Raw genomic sequence first — 21,026 nt, 5'->3', positions numbered from 1 at the left:
GGGACCTCGAAAATCATCCCGTGCCACGGGCAGGGACACCTTCCACTGGCCCAGGCTGCTCCCAGCCCCGTTCAACCCGGCCTTGGACACTGTCAGGGATCCAGGGGCAGCCACAGCTTCTCTGGGCACCCTGTGCCAGGGCCTCGCCACCCTCACAGGGAAGATTTTCTTAATACCTAACCTAAACCTACTCTTTTTCAATTTAAATTCCTCCGTGTCCTCTCCCTCCGCTCTCTTGTAGATAGCCCTGCCCCGTCCTTGCTGTGAGTCCCCTCGAGGTACTGCAAAGCCACAACTAGGTCACCCCGATGCCAGGTTGAACAACCCCGATTCTCTCAGCCTTTCCTCCTCGCAGCAGAGGCGCTCCATCCCTGTGGCCATCCCGGAGGGCTCCCCTAGCCTCTCTCCAGCAGCCGTGGAGTGTCCCCTGTCCCCGCGGTGCCGCTGTCCCCTCACCGTTCGCGGCCCCGCGGGCCGCTCCCACCCGCCACGGGCAGCCCCGCGCGCGCCCCGCGCGCTACGCACTTGGCGTAGGCGGCCCCGCGCCGCTCCCCGCGCTGGCGCACTTGGCGTACGCAGCTGGCGTACGCAGTTGGCGCAGCGGGCGGCGCGGCCGAGGCCGCGGGAGCCCGGCGGCCGGGACCGCACCATGTGCGGGCGGCGGGGAGGCGGCGGCGGGGCCGCTCCCGCCCCCTCCCCGAATTTTCGCCGCCGCCCCCGCCCCGCCGCCCCGGGGGCTCGGGGGGTGCGGCGGGGGCGGTGCCCGGCGGCGCGGGGCGCGGCGCCCGCGGGTGTTCGCGGGGCGCAGATCGTACCATCTGCGGCCGCCCCCCTCCCCGTGCACTGCGGAGAATCCTCGCACGGCAATAGCAGCCAGATAATAACAATATTATTAGAGCCTGGAACCGATATATTATAGACACATAAAAAACCCCCACCATGTCGGTTGCCTTTGCTTCTGCTCGCCCAAGAGGCAAAGGGGAGGTCACCCAGCAAACTATCCAGAAGGTAAAAGAGCATGCTTTTATACAGACAATTTTAGACATTTATTCCGTCCATGCTCCTGCAGCTGGAGGCTGATTTCTAGGGCGATCAGGAAAACTCGTGAATTTGCGAGGGCTGCAGAGATGGACAGCTGGAGAGAGAGGTGGGGGAAGGAGGAGGAGGAGGAGGAGGAGGTGGAACAAAGCAAAGGTGTTCAGATCGCTGCAAAGAGAGCGAGAGAAGGACGTAGGGAATAAAATTGGGATGGCACGTTATCCCTGCTGCTCGCCAAGGGGAAACGCTGCCAAGCATACATTGGGAAACGGCAATAAAATTTGCAAATATGCGATTAATTTGTGATGGTATGTCAGCTCTGGCCCCTAAAGAATCCAACCTAGAAAAATGAATTGAAATAAAATACTGAATTTGCAAGGGTTTTCTTTTGTATTTGGATGCAGAATTTTAATTTCTCAGAAGATAGAGGGAGCACCAGCCACTGGTATTTTTCATAAACTATTATTATTTTTGTGATGTGTTTATTGATGTTTAATGAGAAACAAAGGTTTTGAAAGATCTTCTCCGGAGAGGAGATGCCCACATGGGGCTCATGTGGAGGCCAAAGCAGAGGGTGCTGAGTTGGGAAGTTATTGTTTCCTATTTCCCAGGATTGGCAGCAGGGACTGCACACTCGAGCAGACCCTGACACCCTTCCTGCTGCAGAAGGTGACGGTCAGGAACAACGAGGCTGGAAATGTCAATAAAGAACGTGCATGTTTTTGCTGTCACTGCTGTTGTCGTTGGTACTTTTGCTGTCCTTTTGGCCGTTCCCCACCGCTCAGGTGTTGTTCCCGTGCTGTGGTGGCAGCCAGGTGTGAGTTCTGTGTGGTCCCTTTGCTGAGAGTGACCAGCGCAGAAGTGCCACTGCCAATGCAGCAATTAACCCATCACCAGGGGTTGTGCAGCCAAGCCGTGAGCTGGTGCCAATTTATGACTTCTAGGGAAAAAAAATATCCTCAGTGGCAGCCTGTGACAGAGCAGAGATTAAGGCAGAACAAACTGCCACGAGAGAGGCTAGAGAGATGACTTGCATCTCAGGAGACTGTTTGGAAACATCCCATTTTGTGGAGCTCTTGCAGCACGTGGCATTGTGAACCAATTCATTTTAAATACTGAAATATTTCGGACTCACTGAATAAGTTTTCCTCTAACCTTCAAATCAGTTGGAATTATTTCATAATTCAGATAGTTTGTAATTAAACCCGTGACTGTGCCCATGGACAAAGGGCAGATAATGTATCTTCAGTTTGATTTTCAAGCCCTTTCCTTTTTGCATATTCATAAACTTTATGGAAACTTCAAAATATTCTTTCTTTAAAAACAATGAGTGAAACCACTTCCCATCTCAGGTGCATTTGCTGGCAGGTTACTTCAGGACGGTTCATCAGTGTTGGGCTGTTGGCAGTGATTTTTTCTTTGACAAACAGCAATGCTGAGGAAGAGACTTGTAAGTGACTTGCAGTCACAGGAACTGGATGGGATTTATAGTCAAGGAGGGAAATGGAGCAGAGAGAGCCGGAGCAAAAACCCAAACCTCCAAAAATCCTCATTAAAGTGAGCTTTTGAGAACACATACAAATTTCAATTAAAAAGGTTGTTCTTATTTGCACTCATATTATATAAGCAGCTTGTTTTTATTTATTAACTCAATTTTAATGGTCTTTCCAAGCTGTTCTTATCCCAGTATCAAATATTCCTAGAATAGATTTCGCATGGATGAAGTTAGAGCTTTTGGCAATAGAGGAGTGGTGGTGCTGCTCTAAAACAGTTCATCAAATAGCATTTTCAGGGCAGTACAGTTCAGCATCTCCTGTGTAGTGGTTCTTTCCTCAAGAACTCTCCTGTCCTGATGACACCATGGCTCAAGGGCCCAATCTTGCAAGCACTTCATAGCAGTGGTACCTACGAGCTCTATTATGCCAGAGGCAAATATATATTTTTAAATGCTGGTGTTATTTATTTTTATTCATTCACCTGCAGAAAGTGTGCTGCATTCACAAGGAATCTGGAGGGGAGAGACAAACTATTGTATCTAACATTTCAAAGCAAATCAAAGGATATTTTAAGCTTTTAATTGTATTATGAGTTCATTAAATAAAGGTAAGGACATGTTGGGATGTAATTCTCTTAAACGTGGTTTCAGTAGCTCCAGTGATACAAATTTTATACTTCATCTGAAGTTCAGCTGTCAGCATGCTCTAGTCCTGGGCAGGAAAATGAGTAGGTTTAATTGTTTGAAAGTTTGTTCCTTACTTAAAAGTAATACCTGATGTTTTGGAAAGGGTTGGGTGATATTTGGGATGGGTGATATTTTGGGATGAGGCAGAGATATTTCATAGTGAAAGTCTTTTCCTTCTTCAGCATCAGAATTTATCTGCCATTTAAGGAACAAGGTAAGTCCATTAATTCTTCTGTATGGGTATTTCAAGGAACTACATTAAAGATAACTGTTTATAAGTGAATCAATCTTGTGGCTCAATAAAGTCAGGTGTAGGTAATAGCCAGGGCAACGAAACTGCACAAAACAGCATCCAGTGCCAAGGAGGGTGGAGAAGCACAAAAATACAGGACTTCTATATAATTCCCATAGTAATGTGTTTTGGTCCTATTTCTTTTATGCAGATGCTAGATGAAAATCACCACCTAATACAATGTATTATGGATTATCAGAGCAAGGGGAAAACTGCAGAATGTACTCAGTGAGTATTGTGAATTTGGGAGCTTGTTAGAAATGTTTCCTGAAGTCTGACTCTTCCCTTTGCTCAGTGGCACAGCTGTTGGTTTGCTCTTGGAAATGCTCTTGTTCCCTTTAGGAGCTTTTCCAGTTCATGGAGAACTCTGAAGAAGCATAAATGGTTCTGGTGGTGCTTACTTGAGTAAACACTCCAGTTAGAGCACTCTTGAAAAAAATCGTGTTCTTCTCAGCTTGCTGGCGGGGAAAACAGGGTTTGGGTTTTGGAATGCTGGAATTTCATTCCTATCAGGGTCCTTGTTAGAGAGAAAAAGGAAAAGTGTCTGATTGTTGGAGCAGCTGACTGGGTGTCAGTCCTCAAAGGTTGAGGTCCCAGCTGCACAGTTCAAAGTGCTTTCAAAGGAGAGTATATTTTACCTCTCCCTTCCCCCAGATTTATCCTTTTGTGAAAGAGGGGTTGAGCACACTGATCCTTGATAGAAAATATGACAGCACATACACAGGTCATTGCTACTTCTATTTATTAGGACAGATCAAAAATGGGTTAAGGCAATTTAACTAACCATTTGTAAATAGGGAAAAAACAAAGAGAAAGGTTTGGAATTTTGTGTATGGTTAACCCCTTCCAAATAAGCTTTACTCTTTGTTCTGTAGATACCAACAAATCTTGCACAGAAATCTGGTTTACTTGGCAACAATAGCAGACTCTAACCAGAATATGCAGTCCTTGCTTCCTGCTGTAAGTACCAGTACAATTACTGTAACTAATAATTAGTTATTAGCATAACTAATACCATAGTTATTTCCTTCAGATACATTAGCTATGCCAGTGGGAAATGTTCTTTGATTCTCTCACTAATCACTATCAATGAATCAGTTTTTTAGTATTTTTCCAGCTAAAAGTTTTGAAGTGGCCAAGTAGACTACCAAAGAAATAAAAAGTTTCACTGTGTTTAAATCATGTTCTTTGGGACAGTTGTGTTACTCTCTGTCCCCATAGCTCAAGGTTTATATCCTATAAATGATGCAGTCATACAGATCTGAACAGCTCCATTTGTTCCAGATTCAGTATTCTTTACCTATTCTTACTGTATTCTTTACCTATTCTTACTGTATTCTTTACTGGGGGGGGGGAAAATGCTGCTGTTTTACATCAAAAATCAAATTCAGCACTTGGGCATTGGTTTGTCTTTACACATGGTGGTATTCCTGCTCAGTGGATTGATTTGGGAAGTACCACACATAACACAAGCTACAGCATCACTTGGCAAAGGTCAATCTGTCACCACGCTCCTGTGTTGTCTTTGCTAATGCATTCCCCGCAGTGGTTGTGTTTGGAAATCCATGTGAGTGCAGAGGAACGAGCACAGAAGCCACACTCTGTGACAAACACAATTTTAAGCCCTTCACTGTGCTGCTGCCTGTCAGCTGCTCTGTCATGCTCAATGTCATTCACACAGAGGAGTCAAACCAAGACAGGTTTACCCAAAAAGCAAAGGAAACACGTATTTAGCCGAAGCAGTTTTTAGTCATAGTCAGGCTAATTTGGGGGCTGCTATTTTTCTAATTAACAACCTAACCAAAAATTTGTTTTTCCTCCTTGTTGTTTCACAGCCACCAACGCAAAATATAAACTTGGGCCCGGGAGGGATGAGTCAGAGTGCATCCAACCAATCCCTCCACTCCCAGAGCAATCTCAGCGATGCCATCGGGACCGGCCTTCCTCCTTCCTCCCTCATGCAGAGTCAGATTAGCAATGGTGAGCTTTGGTCCCCTTTGTGCTGCTTTGCTGTTGCCTGGCAACAAAATCATTAATGCAGAATATACTTAGAGAGCTGGAAAAGACCTCTCCTAACTCACCTTTCAGGCATATGGGGATTTCAGGCACATGCTGAAATCACCACAAAATGGCTACAGGCAGGAATGATGTTGGCTTCTGCAGAGTGCTTTGTGTTTCTACAGAGGAAATTAAAGACATTTTTTTAAAAAATGCATGATGAAAATCACCAAATAAAGATGCATGCAAGTTTTTAGTAAGAAAAATTTTATGTTGTAGTATTTTTCTCATGACAGTGGCAGGGTTGGCCAGGGTAAAATGGAATTGCTTGCATGACTAAACACACAACCAAGCCTTCTGATTGCAAAGACCTTCCAGGATACATTTCTCCTTACAAATCATTTGGTGTTGCACCAGCCTTTGTCCTCTACAAAAGCTCACAGAGATTGTACTACACAGTCAAAAAATTTGCACAGACATTTCATATTAATAAAATAATATAATCTGTCTGTTTGGTTTTGTTCATGCAACTAAACTAATTGAAAAACAATTTTTTTTTAGTATGTGCATTTTATATTATGAATAATCTGTTTATTTTGTAGATCACAGTTATTCAGTCAGTTCTTGTTTCTGTGGGTGTCTCCCAGAGTGACAGAGAGCAAAACCAGGTTCTATAAATAGAAATATCTGATTGTAAAATCACAGACCTTGGCAAGGGGACTCAAGAGCAGACACAAGCCATGAAATTACTTCTGAGTTTTTAAAAATCCCTTTGTGGTCAAGCCTATAGTACCTTTTAAATGAATGGATGAGGGACCTGTTTTAAACAGCTACAACTTGTAAAGTGAACTTACTAAATTTTTCAGGGCCTTCTTTCTGAAAGATTTAATACTGAGTATGAGTAATATATTAAGTCACTCAAAACATTGTTTTGTGTTATTAAGAATAGACATTTTCAGTGCTACTGTTGCTGGTTTTTCTGATTTGTCCCCCACCCTCGAGGTCTTTGTAGTAATTTAGTGCTGACTGGAAGAACCTGACTGGAAGTCCTGAGGACTGGACTCATCCACATATTTTCCCTTACAATCACAAATTAGCCAATTTTTTTTTTCTTAAAGAAGGCCAAGAATCTCTAATTTTTCTCATGCAAACAGGGCCAGGTTTACCAACACTTGCTTCACTCCATCTCTCACTCAAGGCAACTGCTATCTCCATTCACACACTGTTTGACCTTGTGTTGCACAAGGATCGGCTTTACAACTTAAACAAACTAGAGCAAAACACAGAGATAATTCTCTGTAGGAGCATTTTGACCCAGCTCCACTGATTTTAGGAGAGCTGGCTCTCTTTATCTCTTGTTGAAAATGCTGCTTGCGTTTCTTCATCAGAGAAAATATCATAATTTACAGCAAATGTTCTCATTTTGTTGTCTATGAAAACCATTAAGAGTAATTAATGAGGTTTGTACTAAATGAGTTAGGCATGTTTTTCAGAGGCTGCAGATACACTTAATAACCCTGAATTAAAATATCGTTATTTAAACATTGCAACATAATTCTGTCTCTTCTAAGGATTCTGCATTCTACTAAATTAACTGAGATTGACAACAATATGGCTGACTTTAGATAGACAACAATATGCACCATCACAATTTGGATAGTAACAGTATACAGTGAAAACAACTTTCCAAAACTCATTCATGAAACTATTTACAGCAATAAACAAAAAATGAGAACTGGATTCTCCCCAATATTAGCTACTCAACAGCAACAGAATTTTTTAAAAATAAGCACCCTGCCAGGTAAGCAGGATGATACAAACCCAGGATGTATCTGGAGCAGTCTGATGATGACATTCTGATGTTGGAAAGGGCGTAACAACTGAGGTTGTTATGGGGACTTGGAAAACTTAGCTTCCTCTGAGGTACTTCTAGTCAAACTTCAGGAAAGGGAGAGACAGGCTTGTTCTCTGAGTAGAGGCTCCCTTGGTACTTCAGCAGCCCCAGCTAAAGGTGAGCTGGTTATAGAGGAGCCCAGTGGATGCAGCAATGTGTAAACCGTCTCTCAGCCACTGCTGGGTCTTCCCATTGTCACCACCTGTGTGAAGAGAGAGAAGAAATCAACTGCAGGACAAGAAGAAGGAAAGGACAAATTTCAGAAGGCTGGGATGTTTCCAGAGTCCGTGTATTTTCTGAAGTACCCGAAATTACTGGCATTTGTTAATTCTGCTGCCTGCGAGGAAGTGGTTGTAGGGCATTGCTCCTGGTTTTGTTTTTCCCATCTGCAATCCTGTACAGCCTGGATTTGGTGGCCAGGAAGAGGAGGATCGCTCTGACTGTGCAGTAGGCAGTTTTAATGTGTCTGTAGATAACAGGGAGTTTTAGTAATGAGGATTGTTTTGTTTTGTTTTGCCTTATCATAAGGTATTTCAGAAAGGCCGTGAGGCCTCATGCTCACTGTGCATTGCCAGTAATAGCCCAGATTTTCTTCTTGTTCTCTCTAATTTTTGTAGGTCCTAACCACGTGTCTATGCAGCAGTCAGGCCAGAACACCATGCCCACGACCTCTCTGAGTATGACTGTCAGCAGCCACGGGACTGGCCCTGGTTACAGCCACACAGTGCCGGCGTCTCAGAATGTGCCAATGCAAGGCCAGGGGTCAATAGGCAATTACGTCTCTCGAACAAACATCAACATGCAGTCTAACCCAGGTAAACTCCCTCTTCCTCCTCCTGGGCCACCTTGACTTTCCAGTGACCTCAGAGGTTTTACCACACATGACTTTGTTCTGTAAATATTTTCTCTAGACAGTGACAAACGTACAAGAGGAAAAGACAGCTTTAAGACATGTCTGAATTTCCAGGTGTCAGGCACCAGTGTCAGATCAGTTTCAGACTTGCTTTAACTTAGGCTGACTCGCCATGGTTAGGGCTGAGCTGCAGAAGAGAGGGTTAGGTAGAGGTGCAGCAGCACTGTCTGATAGTCCTGGAAGCAAATCCCACAGCCATGGGAGGGATCTGAGCACCTTTATCCAAGCACAAAGAGCCTTCCAGGGTATAACACATTTACTGTTTGTACATTACTACCCCAATTTGTTATTTCATTGGTACTTCACGTTGTTTGCAGGGCATAAAGAGATTAGCAGACAACTCAATTAATCTCTTAATTTCAAAAAAAGTTTGCTAGTGAGTATTGAATGGGATGTCTGATGCTTTAGAATTCTTTACAACAGCATGAAATTTAGGGATCAAATAAATCCTAGAATATCAGTTTACTTAAACTCTATAATCATTTGGTACATGAGAAGATGGACAGAAGAAAGAGTATATTAGAAAAGAAATGCAGCAATGAAATAGTCAGAAGGTAGAGAGGAACAAGCATCAGTTCTTGTTTCTTTCTTTAACCCTACTGCAATGAGGTTTATGTTCTTTTAAGTAAGCTAATAATAATCAAGGCTAGATGTATTTTTAAATATCTGCTGAAGCAAATGACAAGAACTGACCATGTAGTAAGATCCTTTCTGGATTCCAGTGCAGAAGAGTTAAATAAATCCAGTAGGAAAACATCTCCCCCTGTGGAAAACTCGCAGAATTATCAGGATGTTTTAAGGTTTTAACTTGCCTCCAAAGAGCCTTGGAAGAGAACTGTCCCATCCTTGTAGAAAACAGTCTTTTCCATGTCCATTGTAGTCTCCATGATGCACCAGCAAGCAGCAACGTCGCATTACAACTCGGCACAAGGAGGGAGCCAGCACTACCAGGGACAATCCTCCATTGCCATGATGAGCCAGAGCAACCAAGGCAACAGCATGATGGGGCAGCGACCCATGGGCCCTTACAGAGCTTCACAGCAAGGTAATATCTGCTCTTAGATTATTGATAGAACTCTCATTAGATTGATGATACTCAGTCATGAGTATGTACCTGTGGGGTACATAAGTCAATAAAATTTCCAACTCACATTTACAGAGAATCCCACCCAGGAGCACAGGAAATCCTGAATGGTGGAAGTGTGACAATGAGATGAACCTGAATCTATTTTCAAGATTTATCTATTTAATTATTTCAGGTGTTTAGAAAAATAATTCTGTCTAAAAGGGAGCATGTATCTCTAAAGAAAAGATGAACAATTTGATATACAGCTCATTCAAGCCACTGGGAATCTTTTCAATTCTTTCACATGGTGTTGGATCAGCCCTAACATGGCACAGTTAGCAAGGAACACATTTCTGGAAAGAAGATACAGTTTGCCAGCAATTAGAATGAAAAATTAGGCCAAGGAAAGGAAAACACCTGAGGATAACTACCATGCTCTAAGACCTCTCTGGATAAAGTTCTAAGAGGTAATAAAGCTGCTAGACTGATTCTCACATAAACTGAATTTTGCTAAGAAACAAATTAATGTATTAATTAAAGTATATTTAATTCTGACTGTGCTCTTGAGCATGGAATCCATTACTGTGCTTTCTAATAACTCAGATTAGTAGATGAAATGTAACCCTTTTTCCGGTGTTGCCACAGAAGTGAGTGATTCTAGGATGTGTTACTGACTGTTGTGTGATTTCAATTTCATCCCTCTTTTTCTGAGAATACAAATTTATTTCCTTTTTCTAGTGAGTAAAACATCTATATAACTGCTCTCAGTTGTTTGCTTATCCAGACATAAACTTTGTTTTCTTTAAAAAATAAATTAGATAAGAAAACCCCGTCCCTTAAGAGTCCACGGGCTCAGTTTGCTCTCTCTGGTCTGTGCCTTGCAGGTTCCTCGCAGCAGTACATGGGTCAGGAAGAATATTACAGTGAGCAGTACAGCCATGGCCAAGGCTCATCAGAACCTATGAATCAGCAATACTATCCAGATGGTAATTCCCCTGAGCTGGGCTCACTGTGATACTGATAAAGTGCAGAGCACCACGACTGCCACATCCAAGGACATGGCAAACCTATTATGCTTCATTTCCAATTTAAATGCTGGAGAATTCTAATCCCAGGGGATGGGTGCCTGGTACAAAACATGTACATCAGTGCACCCTGCTATCCAAACTGCTCCAAAAAGAGCCCAAAGCCCAGTTTGGATTAGTAAATGCAAGAGGTTTATCCATTGGTGTGATTTTCCTTGCCATGTGTTTGATGTTTTCCCTGAGGGGTCTGTATTTGCTCTTAGCCTCATCTTGGTGTATAAACAGCTTCATAATAATATTCAACTCTATGTCTGTGGTTCCATTAAGAATGTAACTGACAAATCTTTGTGACTCCTTGCAGGACATGGTGATTATGCCTATCAGCAGTCGTCCTACACTGAACAGAGCTATGACCGGTCGTTTGACGACTCTACACAACACTACTATGAAGGAGGTAGGAAAATACAGCAAAATATTACCAGTAAATTGAATATATTATTAAGATATCTGAACTCTAAATTAACTGGAAATATTAACTTCATTATGATACAGCAAGGTGGCATTTAGGAGAAGCGATGTCACCTATAGAGCCTCTGTTCATTTTGTTGTTTCAGGATACAGAAAATGGTATTTGCACATAGGTATTTGAAAAAAAACCCCAGTAACAACTAGATAAGTGATCTTTCTGAGTTATATGAATAAACATAATTATCTAGGAGAAAATACAGTCAGAGGGCTTCTTGAGAAAGCAGCTATATCCCCAGGCACCCTTATCTTTGTGACTTTTTGTTCTGAAGCACTTCTGGATTAAAAAAAAAATCCTTTGGGGAGCAGGTTTTTTGTTTGTTTGTTTAGTGATTTGTATAAATAAGTAACTCTCCTATTCAAAGGAACTAAAAATCACTGGAGAAATGAACATCTTGCTTGGCAAAATCCAATCGTCTCTTTGTAAGAAAAGTATTTGTGTATGAGTTTCAGACCAAGGCTCCTTACACCTTTGTTTTCCTTATGATCCACATGTACAGTGAAATACCTGCCTCACCTATAACCAAACAATTCCAATGTTTCCCTCTCCAGGAAATTCTCAGTACAGCCAGCAGCAGGCAGGATACCAACAGGGAGCTGCACAACAGCAAACATATTCCCAGCAGCAATACCCAAATCAACAGAGTTACCCAGGACAACAGCAAGGATATGGTAAGAAAACTCCCAGTGGCTGGTCAAGTGTTTGCAGTGTTTCATCCTGTTGCCTCCATTCCTAAACCAAAATAGGCTGTAATTATTTCCTTGATTAACCTTGGATTAACAAATGTACCCAAATTAGCCAAAGATCTAGTAAAGGGATTCTGGGCAGTAACATACATTAGTATAGCACTGCATTCCATCCTAAATCCTTCTCTCTTCTGATAGAAGTTAGAAAATACACATTTGCTTCATGTTGACTTTGTGTTAAATGTCATCAGGAGGTCACTGCTTGGGTTCCCAGGCCTCCTACACACCTAGTCCTTCTGAACTGACGTGAAAAAGAACAACAACAGTCCAGAGAATTCCTCCTCTGTCACTTATGGTGGCACAGCCAGATTAGATAGGAATTTAAAGGTGCAGTTTTTACTAAAATAAAGGCCAGGTAGTTTACATAGAGGTCATAACAGCTGTGCCAATACAGATTTCAGAGAGCCTTCACTTAGAAGCATTATGACATTTTCTGAGCAAAGTTTAAAACCTTAACTGAAGTTTACACTGCTGCAACTACATCATTGTTAGCATTAACACCTCCTAGTGTAAACCTAGAGGGGAGGTCTGAGCAGAATTTACTCACAGTTCTTACTCACAGAGTTTACTTTGTTAGCATCATGTTTTAGATTGTGTTAACCTCAAGAACTCCCCCAGAAAATCAAGCCTATAATGGATTTTACTGCCTGTAGTGGATTTTACTGTCTTTTCAGGTCCTGCACAAGGAGCCTCTTCACAGTATTCCAGCTACCAACAGGGGCAGGGGCAGCAATATGGAAGTTACAGAGCTTCCCAGACAGGCCCATCCGCTCAGCAACAGAGGCCTTATGGCTATGAGCAGGTAAATTGCCTAAATCTCTGCTCTGAAAGGGCAGATCTGGCTGTTAGCTCTGTACAAATCTGTCTGATAATTTGGTGCAGGTATATGGGTGATACTTCAGTGGATCTTGTAAAATTCACAGACCAAAAGAAATTGCCCAACTCACTGTAAGCCTCCAATATATTATCCTTCAACATTGCTATTTTTTTTTTTTTTTCTTTACAGGGACAATATGGAAATTACCAGCAATAAGAGAAAACAGTGCTGTGTCAGATTCCTTTCAATAGTATCTCCATCTTTTGAACTGGATGTACAGGCAGTTTTGATTAATTGTAATATGTTGGTTACCCCTTAGCACAAAGCAGCGTCTGTATGTGAACAGTGTTCATTTCATGCTGGATATGAAGCAGTGCACTACTGGTAACAAGACAATGCTTTAATGGTTTGATATTTGGTGCTGTGTATAGTACTGTATGTTGATACAACGCAGAAGTTTTCCATTTACCCCCTTTTGTCCCATTCTTGATGTTTCTGAATAGCTTTAGGATCATTAGATCACAGTTGTGCCCCGTTCTGGAAAACAGCCAGGTTGTTCTGGAGTCTGGCTCAATGCAAAGCCCATCAGTCACATCTCAGTCCAGGGAAGTTCCCTGTGGTAAGTTATTGATCTTTTTTTAGCTGAATGCATTGAAGATTACCTGCCAGCCTCCAAAATCCATGGCTCTTTACTTCTACAGAACAAGGGGATGGATACATTCCTTATAAAAAGACAGTTCTATGCTATATGACAAAAAATGACTGCAACTTCTGTAATACCTACCTACCCAAATCTTACAATTCAATAATCTGCATAAATCCATATTTCTGTTGTGAAAGGTACAGAAAGAGGATCCAAACATATGATCATAGAAATGTTAATAACTAGAGGCACCTTTTATATGTCCATGTAAACAAAGGTATTTCTGTAGTGGAAAGAAAAACAGAAGGGAGCTCTGAGATCTGCAGTGTCAGCTTGCTCGATGTCAATATTGCTTCATATCGTGCTTAGCTGAGAAAAACATCTGGCAGAAGTCCCGTCTTGAATATCCTACTCCAAATTTTATAACTTGCATATACATTTTCATGCCAAATTTTGCAAGCAGGTGGCTGGCATCCTTCTTTATTCTGATTCTTGCGCTGCCCTTGCTTAGATTTCCCAGCAAGCATTATAACCATAAATATTGTCAAATTTGTTGGTCTGTTGTTCTTACAGCTCATCATCCCTTTTATTTTCCTCTTGTAGCTCGACAGAAATAGTTCAGAGGTAAAAGAAAAAAAATACATCTTTATTGCAGACAAGCAACTAAATTCAGCTTTAATTGTGAGACACTATTATGCATAAAGAGAGGGGAGGTATTAATGGGGTCAACCAGTGAGAGAGTACCTAGAGAGGGAGAATTTAGAGAGAAAAACTAGTGGTATGTAAAAATCAGTATGAACAATGTAAGTCACTTCATTCAGTTTTATAGGTTCTTATGAAGTCTTGGGAGGTAAAAAAAAAGCACTTTTAAAGTGCTTATATAAGTGTTGAACAAAATACTGTGTCCACATTTCTCTGAAGCAAAAAGCTGGGGTGACTGTAGCCCATAAGCATTTTTTAATATGAGATTAACTGCAAATTTACAATCTAAAGAAAATACACTCTGTAGGATTTTCTCCTTTTCTTTGTCTGAACTGGTGTTATTTATGGGATTTCAAGTACTTTATATTTTGAAAAACCAAGACCCCAAGGAAAACACAACATCTCTCAATCATGACTTTTTTTTCCTTTAGAAGAAAATCTTTAACTGGACAACTAGAGAGTTTACTATTAAATGTTGTCCAAGCACTGCCCTTCCTATGTTAATAATTTAAACTACTGGTGAAATACAAGACTTTTTTTTAGTTAGACCTAATTTCTCTCATCTTTCCTGCTGGTGTTTTCATACAAATAAGTACTCTCAAATATCAAGGAACAGAAAGGAAGTAAGGTTGTTTTCTTTAGAATAATTAATATTACAGGTAGCCAGAAGAATGCAATATTGCTCTTTGCCAGTTTGGAAATATGCCTTTTATGTGGTTTTTGAAAGTGCTGAAATGCTTTTGAGAGAATATGAACAACACTTAAATCGAAACAACTACATTACATCAATCTGAAATGTCTTACATTAAGAACTTCGTGAATGTTGTGTATATAATGTATTTGAAAGAGCACTTTGGAAATAGTTTGTACATTTATTTCCTAATTTATACATGATTTTTGGTGTTAATATTTCTAATTGTTAATAACAAAATGTTTATTTAATGTGTCGTCCATTTTTATGTATTAATGTGGAAACAAAGTGATGCCAGCATTTTGACTTCTTTCATGAATTGTATCATTTTCTGTTTTGTAATACAGAATGCTTGAAAATCGTTTAGTTTAAATATTATCTGAAAGTGGAGTTGATGGTACTTTTCTTGTGGCAGATGGAATGGATACCACAGGTTACCTTTTACTTGGGGGTGCTGGTGGGTGAGAGCTGGACATGCCCCAGCCCAGAAATCCCACGTGTGCTGGGCTGATCCCCCGGCGTGGGCAGCAGGGGAGGAGGAATTTTGCCCCTCAGGGCATGGACCTGTTGGAGACAGTCCAGAGGAGGCCACCAAGTAGATGAGAGGGATGGAGCAGCTCTGCTATGAGAAAAGGCTGAGAGGGTTGGGATTGTTCAGCCTGGAGAAGGCTTTGGGGTGCATTAACTGTGGCCTTCCAGTGCCTGAAGGGAGCTACAAGCAAGTTAGAGACTATTTACACGGGCCTGGAGTGTCTGGAAAAGGGGAATGGCTTCAAACTGGCGGAGGGCAGGGTTAGATGGGGTATTAGGAGGATGCTCCGTGCTGTGAGGGCGGTGAGGCCCTGGCACAGGATGCCCAGAAAAACTGTAGCTGCCCCACGCCTGGAGGTGCTCAAGGCCAGGCTGGACGGTGCTTGGAGCAACCTGGGACAGTGGAACGGGCAAGGGGTGGAACGAGAGGATCTTTACGGTCCCTTCCAACCCAAACCATTCCGGATTCTGTGATTCGCAAGATACCGCAGCGCTCACAGGCGCCGTTCTCGGACGCACGGGCCGATGCCGCCCTGAGGCGGGGCTGAGGCGGGGCTGAGGCGGGGCTGAGGCGGGGCTGAGGCGGGGCTGAGGCGGGGCTGAGGCGGGGCTGAGGCGGGGCTGAGGCGGGGCTGAGGGGAGGCGGGCCAGGGCTGCCGGGGGCGCGGCTTCGCCGCGGCGGCTGCGCCCGGGAGGCCGGGGCGGGTCTGTGGCTGTCCCCGGCATGGCGGGGCTGTGTGGGGCCGGGCTGGGCGGCTCGGTGCTCCCGGGCGCTGCCGGGGCCGCGCTGAGGCGCTGCGGGGCCGCGGGGAGCGGCTGCAGCCCCTGGAAGCCGCTCCTGCTCCTGCTCAGCCCGCCCGCTTTCTCCACGACCTGCGCCAGGTGCGCCAAGGACGGGCGGCTGAGGCAAAAAAGAGCCATTTCGGAGCGGCAGCTGGTAAGTGCTGGGCTCTGTGCAAGGTCGGGGGGCCTCAGACACAGCTCCCGCCGCTGGCGCTTCTGGAGTGAGGAAATACTGATTAAGATATAGTTAACTTTCAGAATAGCGAGGAAATGAGTCTGCCCCGCGATGTTCTCGGTGTTCGCAGTGATCGCAGTAGCGCTCACGTTCCCTGTGGCCTCTTTGGGCGGGAAGCATCCATAAGTCGAGAAGGCAAAAAGTCTTTCTAAAGCTAAGGCTGTAAAACGGTATTTTAGCTTTAAATCTAAAATACTGTTTTGTTTCTCACTGGTTTTTTAGTCTTGCGGTGTAGTCAACTGCGAAACAAACATCACTATTTGTCCGAGAAACTGCAGGGAATTTATTCTTCATCTTATTTTTATATTTACACATCTCCGAAAAATCTTATTTTCTAATGATCCATAAACCACTTCCCATTAAAAGCCATCGTTTACTGTCTCGCCATGTGGTGGTGCCAAATACTTTCTAAAAGAGGCTTTTTAGTAGTAGTATAAATTTGGTTATCAAAAGTTCAGTTGCGAAGGGGTTTTTTTTTCAGTTGCTTATCCTTGGTATTATAACTCTAATTTAAAGACTTCTTCTCTCTCACGTACTATTTGTGCAGTTTACTTAAAGTGACCCTTAAAGCCCATTCTCATTATGAGATCCCTTAGTAACTGACCGAATCTGAAAGTTACCGTGGTCACAGTCATGCTTTCTATTTTCATCCGTCTGTGTAAACAGTTCCACCTGTCAATGAATGTACTTCTGTAATATTTTCCCTTGGGAATTTCAGCCCCTTTTCTGGAGATAGATGAAATTATATCACCATAGCCTTAGGCATATGCTTTTGAAGAAGTTCTTAGAAATAATTGAAAGATGAGATCTGTTTTTCTTTATTATTACACTCAGTACACTGCATTTAGTTGATCTGTGAATGGCAGTAGAGTTCTGACTTCTTTTCTTTTTTTTACAGTTGAATGGAATTTATCATGGCTAAAAATAGCAGGTCTGCCTATTAACTAAAACTTCTTGGAAGATGAATCTGATAAATTGTACTTAAAGGCTACAACTCCCACCCTTGTTGCAGACACGTTATTTCGTGGATCAGCGGAAGGTGCGCGTAGTTGGAGGACAAGGAGGAGGAGGAGGCCATTCCTTCTACAGTGAGCCCAGAAAAGTATTTGGAGGTCCTGATGGTGGAAATGGAGGTGATGGGGGTCATGTAATTTTGAAAGGTAAACCTCACTAAATCTGTTTTGTTTCGTGTTGTGTTATTGCTTAACACCCCGCCCCAGTAAAAACAGCCCCACATGGATTGTAAGAAATGGTAAATGTCAAAAAGGTTAAAATGGTTATTTCTGTATGAGGTGTCTTTGCTTTTTAAGCTTTACCTGAGCTGGTAAGGGGGACATAAATGACACTGAAAGCCCTAGAAAGAATTTTGAAAATCAAGGTATTTTGCAGATATTTTAGTGCCTGGTGCCTGTCTGTGTTATGTTAAGGTTGGGATCTGATTAAATTTTCCTCTTACAATGATTAAAGCTGCTTCTACCACCACCCTGCTGCAAAATCTAATCTAGCAAATTAATTTTGATTTGAATGAGCACTTTATTATAAACTGCATGGTTAATAAACCCAAGCAGTTAAGTAAAGGCAGTTAAATAGATTAATATTAGTCTTCCCTGATATGTTATTGTTGAGACAGTAAATAGGATGTGTACTCATGCAATATTCAAAAAGGGAAAGAACAGTCAGGATGTTGCTCTTCTGTGCCTGTTTTACTAAAGCAATGTGTTCAAAATGTGTGTATTTTGCTCTACAGCTGACCAGCAAATGAAATCACTTTCTTCAGTGTTCCCTTTCTATCACGGTTTTCACGGAGAGAGAGGAGGAAGCAAAAACTGTTATGGAGCTAATGGTGCACACATGTATGTTAAAGTAAGTCAGTGGATGTTGCCTGCTGTGTGGTAGCTTGGTACATGGCTGATTTTCAAGCTGGAGAGCCTTATTGTGAGCAAATCTCATGTGTAGTGAAGGGTGAATGTCTGACAGTGCTGTTTAAGTTCAAAAACTGAGCTTCATGAAATACAATTCTCTTTTTGGGTTCCTCATCTTAAAAATATGTAGGAGTGATTTTCAGCAAATCTGAAATTGGTTGGTGGAGGATCTGCAGGCTTTGAGCTTCAGTGTAATGCTTGCATCTCTTCACTTTGAGGTCCCTGTAGGTACTTTGGTGAAGGAGGATGGCAAAGTTGTGGCTGACCTCACTCAGCATGGAGAAGAGTACATTGCAGCTTATGGAGGAGCTGGAGGGAAAGGGAATCGCTTCTTTCTTTCCAATGAAAACCGCGCTCCAAAGTTTTTTACTCCAGGAGAGCCAGGTCAGGAGAGGGTCCTTCAGCTGGAGCTCAAGACAACAGCTCATGCAGGATTGGTGAGTTTCTGTTAGTTCAGCTTCCATATCGTTGGAGGATGATGCTTGACTGAAGGAATAATGTGTGATAACATTTTCTTAGCCTCTGGCTTGCTTGTTAAGAGATGCAGCTTGATGCTTTCTTGCTGTCACTTGGTAGAAGGGTGTCCAAAGTGATTCACAGAGCTGTCACTCTCTTGCTGCTTGGTGTTGTCCTACTTCTGCTAAAATCTACACTATGCATAACAAAATAAGATTCATCAGTGATTGCTGATGATGTACAGCAGCTTTGTCTGCTGGTTCTGCACATGAACAGTACAGCATAGAGAATTCTTCTAAACTGGTTTGTTTTCTTGTTTTTTGGGGGTTTTTTTTCTAAATGATGACGTTCAAGTCATCTATTTCATCGCTGTATTTCTCTTTTTACAGATGTTAAACATTTGACTTTGTTAGAGCCAGGTTTATCATCCTCTGAAATGAAAAATGCTGAGTCAGCTTTGATCTTAGGCTATTTTTGTATTTGGGTATGGAAATATTCCAACACCAGCTGGTAAAGCTGTGAAAGTTATGCTTTGCTGCAAAATGTTCGTGATGCAGTCCAACAACTGCAGAATAACTGTCTGGCCTAGCAGAATTTTGCAGATTGGTTTAAAAATTGAGAAATTTGGGTGTTTGTATTCCAGGTGGGCTTTCCCAATGCTGGCAAATCCTCACTTTTGAGAGCCATCTCCCGTGCAAAGCCAGCTGTGGCTGCCTACCCATTCACAACCCTAAACCCCCATGTTGGCATTGTCCACTATCAAGACTTTGAACAAGTGGCAGGTAAGAATTTGGAGTTTGTTGTGTCTACCTTGATAGCAGTTTGTGTCAGCTGGGTAATGTTTTAAAATGCTACAGATACAGGTTCAGGAGTCCTGTAGACTTCTTGCTAGTTCTAAAGACCTTCAAACAAAACTCTACTGAAAGCCCATTTCATGTTCAGTTATAGGCACCTTTAGAGCCAAACTGGTAATCTGTATTCTGTCTGCACTGGAGTAATCTAAATTCAGGTGTTTTAAAAGATAATTGCAGCAAACTTAGCATGGGCTGTGCTTTACTATTGATGCACTGACACAAAATTCCAAAAGTACGCACACTGGCCAGTAAAAGACTGGGGGCATTTGTTTGGGGTTTTTTTTAATTGGATTTGTTGGATTCCCTGTGAAATTTCTCTTTCAGTTGCTGACATTCCTGGCCTCATCAAAGGTGCTCATCAGAACCGTGGCCTGGGGATGGCCTTCCTAAAGCACATCGAGCGCTGCCGCTTCCTCTTGTACGTGGTGGATCTCTCTGTGCCTCAGCCGTGGATTCAGCTGCAAGACTTGAAATACGAACTGGAAGCATATGAAAAAGGCTTGTCTGAGAGGCCCTGTGTTGTGATTGGGAATAAGATTGACCTTGCTCAGTCCAGGATCAATCTGCCACTCCTTAGGGAGCAGGTCGCTGAGAGGGTCATCGCGTTGTCTGCACTGACAGGAGACAACTTGGAGGAGCTGCTGTTGCATCTGAGAGAACTGTATGACATTTATGTGAAGACTGGACAAAGCCCAGTCAAGTGGTAGGAGCCACAACTGCTGTGAACCGTGCTGGAAGCAGAACAAAATTAAAATAGCAGTTTGATTCAACTGCATCTCTGGTTTGGGCTTCTTGTGGGTTGTTTTCGTTGTTAAAATGGAAGGGCAGAGCATGAGGATTTGTTCTGGACTGCTGCCTTGGAAAGATTGTTCTGTCTGTTCACTTTTGAGGTGTCTCTGAAGTTTTACAACCAAGCTTGAAAATTGTATTCATGGTGGGTGTTGAACTGGAAACCTGGCTCTTGTTTGGCATACTATGGAATGAAGAGAATGCTGTCTAGTAGAAATGACTGAAATTCAGGATCTGCAGGAGATGCTGTCTTGTTTTATGAATTGTAGTGAAGTGACTTTCTCAATTTTCACAAATTAAAAATTCTAAAATAAAAAAAAAGGTGGTCCCATGTTTATCTGTTTATATGATGACCAATTTCAGTCATGTCTTAAACTTTTCCCCTGCTCTGTCATGGTTTGGTGTGGAGGAGGAGGAGGAGGCACAGCTCCTCAGTAATTTTAGGGAGGAGGAGCATGAAAGAACTGCAGTTCATGACTGAAATTATTTCCTCGTTAATATAAATATTTAACTATCTTTAAATGCTGGCAGCAGTTAAGTAGCTGAATAAACTGGCCAGGAACCAGCCATGTGAGAGTCACATTTGAGCTCTCCCATTTAGGAATCTCAGGCAATGTTCTGAGAAGTCCTAGGCTTAGATACTTCAAATAAAAGAAAAATACAGTTCTTTGTCGTCCCTCTCCCCCCCACCTTTTAACTACATAATTTAAAGAACTGTGTCCTTAAACTTTATTCTTTAGGAATTCAGGAATCTTAATTTAGAACAGTGGTCTTTGCCCTCTCCTCATACTGAAAGAAGAGCTGCTTCTGTATTCTCTGGTTATATTTTGTGTAAAAGATTATTATCTTAATAATGGAAAGTAAAAATTCATCAAAATGTATTATTAAGCTTTTTCATAAGGGACCTGAACAGGCTTGTGGGA

At 42.4% G+C, this 21,026-nt stretch overlaps 2 protein-coding genes across 2 annotated transcripts; both read left to right on the top strand.

Annotated features, from left to right (window-relative positions):
- Positions 1 to 939: 939 nt before the first annotated feature.
- Positions 940 to 12,713, top strand: SS18L1 (SS18L1 subunit of BAF chromatin remodeling complex; the record flags this gene model as incomplete). The annotated part of the gene is made up of 11 exons (XM_082292916.1): positions 940 to 1,008; positions 3,664 to 3,740; positions 4,388 to 4,472; positions 5,348 to 5,492; positions 8,022 to 8,219; positions 9,198 to 9,362; positions 10,268 to 10,369; positions 10,770 to 10,862; positions 11,486 to 11,605; positions 12,355 to 12,482; positions 12,687 to 12,713. The coding sequence occupies 11 exons, from the start codon at positions 940 to 942 to the stop codon at positions 12,711 to 12,713; spliced, it is 1,209 nt and encodes a 402-aa protein (XP_082149042.1).
- A 3,061-nt stretch (positions 12,714 to 15,774) lies between these two features.
- MTG2 (mitochondrial ribosome associated GTPase 2) lies at positions 15,775 to 20,404 on the top strand. The gene is made up of 6 exons (XM_082292911.1): positions 15,775 to 16,001; positions 17,095 to 17,242; positions 17,830 to 17,945; positions 18,223 to 18,441; positions 19,104 to 19,242; positions 19,639 to 20,404. The coding sequence occupies exons 1-6, from the start codon at positions 15,789 to 15,791 to the stop codon at positions 20,019 to 20,021; spliced, it is 1,218 nt and encodes a 405-aa protein (XP_082149037.1). The 5' UTR covers positions 15,775 to 15,788; the 3' UTR covers positions 20,022 to 20,404.
- Positions 20,405 to 21,026: the final 622 nt, after the last annotated feature.

This window comes from Coloeus monedula, assembly GCF_965178545.1.
Source record: "Coloeus monedula genome assembly, chromosome: 17".
NCBI lineage: Eukaryota > Metazoa > Chordata > Aves > Passeriformes > Corvidae > Coloeus > Coloeus monedula.
This window is presented reverse-complemented; position numbering and strand designations above follow the sequence as displayed.